The following is an 11,468-nucleotide window of genomic DNA, read 5'->3' as shown; positions in this document are numbered from 1 at the left end:
AATAGTCTCATGTGGCAAGTGAATGGCCAAATGAACCATCACATCGAAGAAGGCTGGAGGAAAGATCTTTTCAAACTTACACAGTATGAGTACTATACGTTCCTCTAATTTCTCCATTTCACTTCGTATCAGTGTCCTTGAGCATAAATCTTGGAAGAAGCTACCTAACTCAAAAAGTGTTATACTGATCTCTTTATCTATGTAACCGCGCATCCTAATAGGAAGAATCTGTTGTATAAGTACATGGCAGTCGTGGCTTTTCAATCCTATTAACCTACCATTTTTTGTATTCACTGATCTCGAAATGTTTGCCGCGTACCCATCTGGATACTTGACTGATTTCAAGAATTCAAAGAAACCCTCTCTCTCTTTAGGGGTCAGTGAGAAGCTGGCTCGAGGCTTCACATATGATCCATCGGGATTTGTTGTCAACCACAATTCTTTCCTTATATTCATATCTTCTAAATCCATTCGTGCCTTATCTGTATCCTTGTTCTTCCCATCAATTCCCAACATCGTTCCAAAAACATTTTCACTAAAGTTCTTCTCCACATGCATGACATCAATGTTGTGTCAAAGCCTCCTTTTCTTCCAATACGGTAGCTCATACAAGATGCTTACCTTTGTCCAATTTGGGTTCTGACGAGGTCTTTTCATGTTGCTTGGATGTTTTCCATATGTGACACCCGTCATGCTGCCTAATTGTTCTTCAATCTTTTCTGTCAGTATCACCAAAGATCTCTTTCGTTTTTCATGCTTGCCATTATATGCTCTACTCTTTCGCCTTTCTGGGTGGTCATCAGGCAAGTAGCATCGATGGTTACTGTACGCAGTTTTACTGCTTAAAGATTCAAAATATGGTTCATCATTGCAAGTGTAACAAGAGTAATGACCCTTTGTTCTCCATCCAGAAATGTCACCAAATGCGAGCCAATCATGTATCGTCCACAGCAAAGTCGCACGCATGCAGAAAGTCTCACCAGTCGAGGCATCATAGGTTAATGTACCATTTTTCCATAATTCATTCAATTCTTCCACTAAAGGTCTCATGTAGACATCAATATCAATTCCTGGTTGTGATTCACCAGGAATAAGTAATGACAGCGTGAAAAATGGGTCCTTTATAGCCAACCACGGTGGCAAGTTGTACGGAATGAGTACGACAGGCCACAAACTATATGAGTTATTCATATTTCCGAAAGGGTTGAAACCATCAGTAGCCAACCCCAGCCTCACATTCCAAGGCTCCAAGGCAAATTTAGGATGTTGTGTATCGAATTTCTTCCACTCATCACTATCTGCAGGATGGCTCAATACACTGTCATCTAGACGTTTTTCCTTGAACCATTTCATATCCTCGACTCTCTTCCTCGACATGTACAACCTTTTCAATCTCAGTGTTAACGGGAAGTATCGAAGAACCTTACGAAAGATCTTCTTACCTCTACCATGATTTGTCTTGTATCTAGAAGCCTTACAAATTGGACATTTATCTAGTGTTGCATTCCCCTTCCAAAAGAGCACACAATCATTTACACAAGCATCAATGAGCTAGTATGACAAACCCAATTCACATAGTATTTTTTTAGCTTCATAAGTTGACTTTGGAACCAAATTATCCTTCGGTAAAAGTTTTGTTAAAAACTCTAGCATCATGTCAACTGACTTATTACCCCAATGGTTTGTTACCTTTGTATTAAGTATCTCGATGACAAATTTTAACAAAGTGTAATTTGTGCAACCTGGGTACACCTCACATTTGGCATCATTCAATAATTTATCAAAAGTGCGAACCTCCTCCTCTTGAGTTGTATTAGTTGATTCCCCTCTTATTTGATCTTCCACTAAGGCATCAATACCCCCCAAAACCTCATTGCACTCAACGGGTATATCATGATGATAAGCCTCATTTGATTCACGGGGTTCCCCATGCACATGCCAGATAGTGTAAGTTGGAATAATCCCATGTTGCAGCAAATGAATTTGAACAATTTGAAAATTTGGACGAATGACATTCACACACTTTCGACAAGGGCAAAAAATTTTACCATCTCGATCAATAACCACCATTGCAAAATGAAGAAATGATATTACCCCATCATTATATGCCCAACTTATCCTTCCATCAACTGTGCTACCTCATGCAATCCAACTCTTGTCCATCTCTGACTATGCCAAGTTAATTAAAGTTAGGTGAATAGGACAAATTTTATATAGAAAAAATATATATATATATATATATATATGTTTTAGTTAAAAAAAAGTTCAAGTCCAATGATTATACTAAGTTATATAAATTACAACCACACATAAATCACGTGAGAAAATAGCCAAAGCAATTTAGCATAAACAAAAGAAGTATTCATAACCAAAACATAAACCACAGCAAAATAACCATCAATAAGAAGACAAATATCATAATTCAGAGAAAATTTAACCAATAAAGCAATGAGCTGAGAGTAAAAAGCAGATAACATGACACAGAAAGAAAACCCACAATATTTCACATTGAGTTTCTAAAGCTGTCAATTTAAGTACTCAAATATCCAAATGCAAAATGTTATGATTGAACTACACGTGAAAAATATATATAAGCCCGAATACCAGAATTGACACATCTATCAACTAAATTGGGATATTGAAAAAATAATACATTGGGAAACAATAACTATTCTGGCTCACATTTCACTCGGTAAACAAAATGTGATAAAATTATGCAGAGGAACTTAATAATGTACTTAAGGAGCTATGCATATAAGAAATGAACGATGCCAATAGAATTGATAGCCACATGCGACAATTCCAATGAATGCCCCCAGACTATAATTTAATACTTATGGCATGTTACTGCAGTTAGTACTCTGTTTGATTTTCTCTTTACTCAACTATATACGAAGTCCAGAGAAGTTAAAGCAAGATATGCTAATTTAAGGGTGTAATATTCCAATTTTCATTAAATCGAGAGTTGTGAGAGAAAAAATAATTAATTAATATGTAATATATAATATTTTATCTTATTGATTATTTTAATATTTTTTATTTTTATTGACTATTTTAGCCAAAATCTGTCATCCCAAACATATAGACTCAAACTTCCCTAAATTTTATAAATATATTGACATTTTTTAAATAAAAAAATCAACAAAAGAAAAGTTTCTTGATGAAAATTGCAGACGTACAAAGAGAGTGTACAATAAACTGATACATCAATAAGAAAATCCATGGAGAAATGCATCAAACTGAAACACAAATAAAAGACAAATTGGAGAAATGACTACTGGGATGAATCACCAGGTGATTGTGCTTCCTTAATTTATGACCTACTGGGGGACTTCTCAAAATTGTTTTTCTAAGTGCACACATCTGAGCATTAATTTCCTCATATTATCTATAGATATGAATCAGTCATTATAAACGAAGTACAAAAGCACTTCTTATTCACACAAGGTATAGGATGTCCGCAGCAAAGTTAATGAGTTAAGATGAATTCCTTAAGAGTTTTAGGTGGACCAATTTTATTATTGTTATTATTATTTTATTTTATTATTTTTTTTTTTTGAGGGGGATTAAATTGGAAAATGGAAATCACATGCAGTAGATGATATAGTAATAGCGACATATTGGCAATAATCTTCTTTTGAGGTACATATAGGATACCAGTTTTACTTCATGGTTCATAGAAGGCATGATCACATGACATTTTGAAGCATAATTGAGCTCTACTACAAGTTTGGAGTAGAAGGATAAGGCTAGTAAAAGATGAAAAACTAACTAGGCCTGAGATCAATAGCAAGAAAAACAAGTACACAAATGAGAAAAAAAAAAGACAAAGTATTACATATCCCAAGAAACAAAAGTCAAATATTTGGAATTTTTAGAATCATACTGATATTCCGAAACTTAGCTGATCTCAATTTGACATTTACATAATCATGATGAAAGCTGTATCAGGAAGGCAGAGGTGAGTCATCTCACAAGCTCACGTTTTATTTCTATTTTTTCAGCTTTGTACATTACACAATTGTAGGAAAAATACAAAAGAGCCATTTATAGAGAAATTCATTTGACAAAGAACAGTATTTACACCTTCAACCTTCAATTGAGTCCCTTATTTTAGGCAACTAGCCATTGTGGCGATTTTCAAAAGCCATTCTTCAATATAATTGTTTTCAAATACATACTACATAGGTTTAACTTCAACTACAACGATAAAATCTTATCTAATTGAAATTATAGTCCTTGATAGGGCATAATGGTAGTAGAATAAGATACCCTGGCTACTCGTGATAAGGCCTTATCTTTGTATGCACTACGACGTATGCCAGAGTGGAATAAATAATATAAACAATTTGGAATATGCTCTTTCTTCCTTTTAGCTACAACACCTTTGAAAACTTGGGAGTAGATGGCAAACCATGACTAAGTTGGCAAACATGAGTTTGACTTTAGAAATCAATACAAATAATATCGGGCATTGGGCTTTGACAATGAATTATCATATCATAAATAGCATGCACAGCAGACCAATCACTGGTACATTTCAAAGACAAGAAATAGTTGACATAATAGTAAAACCAAACATACTAACCCCTGGCTTTGAAGACTCGATCAATGGGCCATGATGAAGAATCTGACACAAGAAGATAACCGATTCATGATAAAGAAATCCATTATCTGGGCCCAGAATGTTTGATACTTTCTTGGACATGATAACATAATACTTTGACTTTGTACATACAGTTTCTTCATCATGCCAGCTTGTAGAAATGCATTTATGATTCAGCAAACCCATCCTAAACCTAACCTCAAACACCAACTCTCTAATGATTATATAACAAGAGCTAACATTCTGCTTTCAATGAAGAATTCTGCTACAATTAAAGCTAGAATCCCACATTTGCAGCCAACTCTCTAATGATATATAACAAGAGCTCTAATTGTGTTAACATTACATGGCCTTGAGAGTATTTTCCAAATGTTTTTTTGATAATTCGAATCATTCATATTGTAAAGTTTGTCAATTAGATCATCCATGAAAAAAATCAAGTTATTAGATATTTGTAACTTATAACATGTCTACATTTATGTTTGAAAAAATAAATGTTTAGTATAGTTTTGATAATTTTTTTTAAAAATAATTATGATCCGAACATGAGCTATGCATGTCCGATTTATTTTATATTTTATATGAATAATATACATGACAAATCCTATGATATAAACGATTTCGTTCATTAAAATAAAATCGATACAAATCTCAACGGGCCGTCACAGCAGGTGCTGTGATAGCACCATCCCTTGTGCCCACAAAACCTTTTGACATTTCTTTCATGGAAGTCCAGCAGAGTATGCTTCTTTTATTTTTATTTTTCTTTTCTTAAGTGCTATGAAAATGTAGTTTTATTTTTACCTAAAGGAAAATGACTAACAGGAGCCAGGTCAAACCAAGCCAACATGACTTTTAGTAATTGGGGTGGGGTGGGGTGGGGTGGGGTGGGGTGGGGTGGGTTTTCAACATATAGTATATAATAATTACAGAATATACTCTTGTTTATTAGGTCTCTTAGTCTTCTGCACCAATGAGACTTGTAACTTAGTGGTAAATTGAACCCAATTTGGACTCCCACCTCTTTCCCAGAGGCACTTCAGTATATTAGTTATAAAAAATAATAAAAAAGGGTTAACAAATTTCATAGAGAGCAACAACACTAGCATAGCAAGCCACTTATGGATCTAGCTATAGGTTGCTCAATAAATTGATTAGCATAAAGCTCCACCTCTAATTTTAATTTTACCCCTTTTAAATAGGCTATGGTGTTCTTGATGCATAATACTTACAAGAGTAACACCAAACACTAAAAACTAGTAAGGCTTATGTAGACACCCCATTTTTGACCGTCTTCAAGACTTGGACGTCATCGTTTGAACACTCGATGATCATCCATGCTCGTGCTCGTTCTGAGTTCCCGGAGGTCTCGGTCGTGCGCCTTGCCTTATGATCTCTCAACTTGTCTATTTCGTGCTTGGTTGTGGACCAAACACTTGTGTTTTTGCTTCTGAGGGAAGAGGGTGGCTTGTTGGCCATCCCCTCAACCCATCGGCCAAGGCTTGATGCCATCGGCCTTGCTTTCTTGCCATCGGCCGAAAGTGTTGGCCGATCAACACCTTTTCCGGTCGGTCGGCCCTTATGTTGGTCGATCGGCCTTATTTTCTGGCCAAGCCCTGTTCATCTGCTTTTTGCAGATATTTTATGCCAGCTGGCATGCACAATTCCCCCCCTCCATACACGTGTATGGAGGGATTTTCCCCTTGCCTTAGCTTTTCCAAGAAGCTTTGGAATTGAACTTCTATAAGAAGGGAGCCCCTCCTCCCTTCTCAGAGGTTCAGAAAATTGCCCTTAGAGAGATACATATAGTTTTGTATCTATCTTGCTTGGCTCTCCATTTTTGTGCTTCAAAAGTGTAGTATTGTCTTAGTTTAACACAGAAACACCTAGCAATACACCTTCTTTTGTTGCTGAGGTACTAGGGAATTGGGTTTGGTGTTATGGGGTGGGTTTGAACTCGGAAAAGCTACTGGACCCTTGTTCTTGAAGAGGTTCTACAAGGGTGAGCAACTAACCTTTAGATACCCCATTCTTGTTTAATCTTTTAGACCTATTTGCTTATTGTTTTAAGCTTAACTCTTAACTGATAAAAGTTCTGATTTTTCATGCTTAAGACCTTTGTATAAGGTCAGTTTTTGGTTTGGGATTGTTTACCCCCTCTTAGGCCTTGTTTGGCCTTATTCTTGTGCTTTATTTTTAAGCTTTGGGATCACCTTGTTTAGGCCTTCCCAGAGGGATTTCAGTGGTGGGAATGGTGTTTTAGGTCCCAAAAAGGAGAGGGTCATCCCCTCTCCTTGGGTCTTCAACACTTGCCTTGAATGCCTCATGTGTGAGCATGTTTGTTAGGCTTGTTTTAGCTTGTATATTAGCATGTATTTGTGGTTATTTTGCTAAGGCTTACCACTATTTTTTCTTGGTTTGGTCATTCCATGCATGGTTTATACACTTGTAGTGTAAATCACACACACTAGTTTTATATGTTTCATGAAGTAGCATGTCATTCTAGCCTATGTTGTGTCCATTTCAGCATGTTCTTGAGCTTATTTCACCATGTCATACCTCTGTTAGGGTTTGGTTTAATAGCTCCTTGCATGCTCTATGCACTTGTAGTGCATTTCCATGAAATAGCCTAACATGCATGATGCTTTGACATGCCATTTTAGCATGCTTTTGGCTTAGCTTTGAGAAAACTTTGTTCATGTTTTAACATGTTTAAGGTCTGATTTGTGTTGTTTTGGCCATGCATGACTTGCTTTGTATAGCCTTGGTTCAATCCAGCTTGTTAGCCTTGTCTATTGAGTCCACTAGCATGCATTGCTTGGCCTATTTTAATGATTTGGCATCATTTTTTATGTGATTTCAGTCCATGTTTCATGGCCGTATATTCACATTTGCCACCCATTCAATGTGTTGGAGGGTTTGTCCCTTTATGCCTTAACATGAACCATTGCATATGCCTTCATGCCTTTTCTTGCGAGCCATGATTTCAATGTTTATTTGGGGTTATTTTTCCATGATTGAACTCTGATTTTTGTTGCTTAAGTCATACCATGCTTGGTCTTAACAGGTGTAGTGTAATCCACCTTATTCGCCTTGTATGCATTGTGCCTTATGCCCTCTATGCTAGCATATTTTGGCTTCCTTCCATGCATGTTTTAGACTCATATTGACATGTTCTAAGACTGTTTTGGGTTGCCTTTGCCATATCCTTCATGCTTTGTATAGCCGTAGTGCAATTGGCCTTGCTGGCTTTGTGTTTTGATGACTCATGCATGCTATCTTTGAGCTACTTAGATGATTTGGCATCATTTAATACTTCATTTCAGAGCATTTAGGACTGCCATGTTCCTACCTCAATCATACTTTAAGTGCCTTTGAGTGTTGTGTATTGTTGCCTTGTTTGTAGCCTAGCATGCATGCTTTCTCGCCTAGGTATTTGAGCAACGATCTTAGCATGTCTTGGTCTTTGTTTAGACCTAATTAAGCTCTGTTTGTGGCTGGTTCATGCTTTTGTGCCATGTATTGAATGTCTCATTTGTAGTCCTCTTTGCTAGCTTTCATGCCTTAGGACTCTTGCATGCTTTACTTGCTTTGTTTGAATGATTTGGCGTCATTTTTTACCTCATTTCAGTGCACTTAGTGTTGTTACATTTCCATGATTGTCACTCTTTGAGCACTCTTGAGAGTTTTGCTCTTAGGTCTACTTGGTTGGCCAATGCATTGTGCATGCATGCGTTGTACTTTATACCTTTGTTTTGGTACTAATGGCCACTGATTTGGGCATGTTTGAGAGCTGTCCATTTTACTTTAAGTCCATCTTTGCATGTTGTTGCATGCTTGCTTCATTTTGCATGTTGTTGCATGCCATGCATGTTTACATGTTTAGGTTGTATGCCTATTGCATATTAGATGCATTGCATGATCTTGTTGTGTACTTGTTGCATGCTTGAGTTGTTCGCATCATGCTTGCATGTTTGCATTGCATTATGTGTGCATCCTTTGCCTCTTGATCAAGCATGATAGAGGTTGAGGCCCCTTATGTGTTTTTGTGTATTTCATTTCATATTGAATTGCACACTTGGCTCCTTTGGCCATCATGCATTGGAATACGTGATTGGTGGCCCGAGAGTCGAGAACTACACTCCTTTGAGTCTTAAACATGATAAGGGCTGTGGTTGCAAACATTTTCTTGCAAATACATTGCCATGCTCTGTTTGTCCTCTGTTGCAGCAACAGGAGCATTTTACAGGAAGAGATGGCCGATCGGCTATCTTCTATGCCGATCGGCTAACAATGTTTGGCCGAGAGCCTTATTTTTGGTCGATGACCTCCATCTCTTGGCCGATGGTCTTTTCATTTGGCCGATGGCCTCTCAGCATGACCATGAAGTGGTTCTGGAGCATCACAGAGACTTGTGTAGTTTTCAGAGGTGCAAACCAGTGCAAACAGAGGCAACTTGAGGCATGGCAACGGATTTCCAAGTGAAGCCGATCGAGCATGCATTTGTTCATCTTCCCGAGGCTGCTTTACTGTTTTCATAGCTTAATTAAATTGTTTAATTAGTTAAGAGTTGTATAATAATTAATTATCTTGTAAGTTAGTTAATTAGTTAATTCGTATTATTCTTTCGGTCCCTCCGTCGAGAGGGCGCAATTGTTGTAATAAGCACGTGTGTGTGTGATGCATGTCTTCTAACCTCACTTCTTTCTCCCTTTTACTTAACCGCTTACGATGGTTAGTTTTAGGGCATATTTCATTTAGCATACCTTATGCTCGCATGCGTGCATCCATTCATCTGTATTGCATGCACCGGGCTCGGCACATCATACTAACTGCATCGTATTTCAATTCCAAGTTGAATACATGTATCGAATTGTCGCATCTCATATGCCATCTTAGAATAATCGAGCCTACTTCTAGTTGCATGTTGTATGTGCTGCATTAGCCATCTTAACATGAACTAGGATCACGCATGATTTCTAACTAGTTCTTTGTTTTGGCTTGGAGTACACTGTGAGTGTTTATACTTTAGCATCTTGCATATGTGTAAGTGTTTGCATGATAGCATGCTTTCTATGAGGCTAATTGCTTATTTGATATAACAGCCTGAATGCCTGTGGGTGAAGGTTGGATTACTTGAATTGGAACAATTCATTGAAATCCGTATTTTAGCCTACTTGCGAGTTGCAAAACTTCAAACCATTTTCAAACAACAAATATGCAATGCTTTGTTCCAAATCAGGCGATCTAGTCTATACTTGTGTGTTGTGCGCATCACATAGTAATTCTAGCTAATTAACCGGAATAAGAACGCATGTGTTTTCAAAAATAAGATATCATGCTTAGTACAGGCCGATCTTTGATCGGGCGAGCGAGGTGCTCAATGCATGACCTTCCCCAATCGTACCCAAGTTCCTGAGCCGAGGCAACTTTGGTGATGACGGACACGTGGCCTTAGGCAACGAGTCAGGGTTTCCTAAATTTCACCCAAAACAAAATATTTAGGTGGCAACGCTGTATCTGGCAAAGTATTCCATGTTTGGCACTTCTTTACAAAAATCAGTTTTTCAAAATGATTTGTCGGATTTGGACTCTTTGGTGATTTATCGGTCATGCATTCCACTTTGCGAGACTAGATTCAGAACCGTGACATTTGAGTCCGAACTGTAGTATGCTAGAGAACAAAACGAGATTTCGCGCCCTTCGCAAAGCGTGGAGCCTCGGGAGTCCTCGGGACACGTCTACAGCTTATTGTACTAACCAGTATGGTAACAATAGTAACACAAAAATGGTAAAAGCCAACAGTGAATGCTAAGATAATAACCTGCCTCTCCTCTTATAAACATTATCACAGAGAGAGAGTCCAAATTTATGTTTATTGGACAGGCACCATACATGTGCATGTGCTACAGTTATTTATGAGTCATACTGAGATGAAAACCAACATAACATAAGCTTTTCAATACACGCTTGCTACACCATTTTTGCATTTTTTATTCTCAACAAACTCAAGCGACTACATATTTAATTGATAATTACAATCATAAATCAAATATTTGATAGTGGCCATCATATATCAAACACCGAGAATATGCTTATTTATATTTGGTATACCTAAAACCATACTTGTCAACAAGATGGCTAAGGAAGGATCAGTGTTACTCATGGACGGTCAAAGAATCTCATGTCCCACTGCTTCCAAAAATGTATTTCAAAGGGTTGTGGAAATGAACTACTCTCAGCTACCACAATACATGAAATATGCAATCAAAGCCTGATATGCAAAACTGAATGCACTCTTCAATCAAGAGGGGGGTTCCAAATTGAAGATCCTCATTGATCTGCTTGTCGTCAACTATAATTCAATTAATCAAGTTCACAGATCAACTTTTAAACAGCCACCTAATTCATAATTTCATTTGTTTTCAATATAATTTACCATAATTTCATTTGCTTCGACATTGATCTGCTTGTCGTCAACTATACTACTTCGTACATCCATATCTTATTTGTATTATATCCTATTGCAGGGGGCACAACTAAGACAACATATTGATGTGACGCTAGGAAGTGGAAACCTGAGAGAAGTAGTAAGACTTCCTCTTGGGGAGGATGCTAATGAATGGCTTGTTGTCAATAGTAATAAACCCTTTTTCCCTCCCTTTTTCGCTCGCTCCCTCTGTGTGTATGTGTGTGAGACTATGCCGTATATTATATAAATTGGTTGCCTTAGGGGCTCCCGTTTTGTTTTTCTGGAATTGGAGTGTTGGTATCTGGGATTGGAGTGTTGGTATGTGGAGGCTGTGAATGCCCGTATTTATTAATCAATGTCATATGCACAGGGGCTAGTATGATATGGTCC

General features: G+C 37.4%; 1 protein-coding gene across 1 annotated transcript; it reads right to left on the bottom strand.

Moving 5' to 3' along the window:
* Window positions 1-573: 573 nt before the first annotated feature.
* LOC114320089 (uncharacterized) lies at window positions 574-2,070 on the bottom strand. The gene is made up of 2 exons (XM_082923353.1): window positions 1,690-2,070; window positions 574-1,509 (listed from the first exon to the last, which is right to left on the bottom strand). Exons 1-2 carry the CDS (start codon window positions 2,068-2,070, stop codon window positions 574-576), a joined length of 1,317 nt encoding a protein of 438 aa, XP_082779479.1.
* Window positions 2,071-11,468: the final 9,398 nt, after the last annotated feature.

Source organism: Camellia sinensis, chromosome 4 (genome assembly GCF_055761805.1).
Source record: "Camellia sinensis isolate YWXY chromosome 4, ASM5576180v1, whole genome shotgun sequence".
Lineage (NCBI taxonomy): Eukaryota > Viridiplantae > Streptophyta > Magnoliopsida > Ericales > Theaceae > Camellia > Camellia sinensis.
The sequence above is the reverse complement of the archived record's forward strand: the minus strand, read 5'-3'. Positions and strand labels throughout refer to the sequence as shown.

Bases quoted from the DNA above. Each gene is read 5' to 3' on its own strand.
- LOC114320089 (XM_082923353.1), bottom strand. From the start codon at position 2,070: ATGGTGGTTATTGATCGAGATGGTAAAATTTTTTGCCCTTGTCGAAAG. The intron at 1,510-1,689 runs GTAACAAACCAT...CTCTTTTGGAAG, and splicing joins TCGAGATACTTAATACAAAG to GGGAATGCAACACTAGATAA.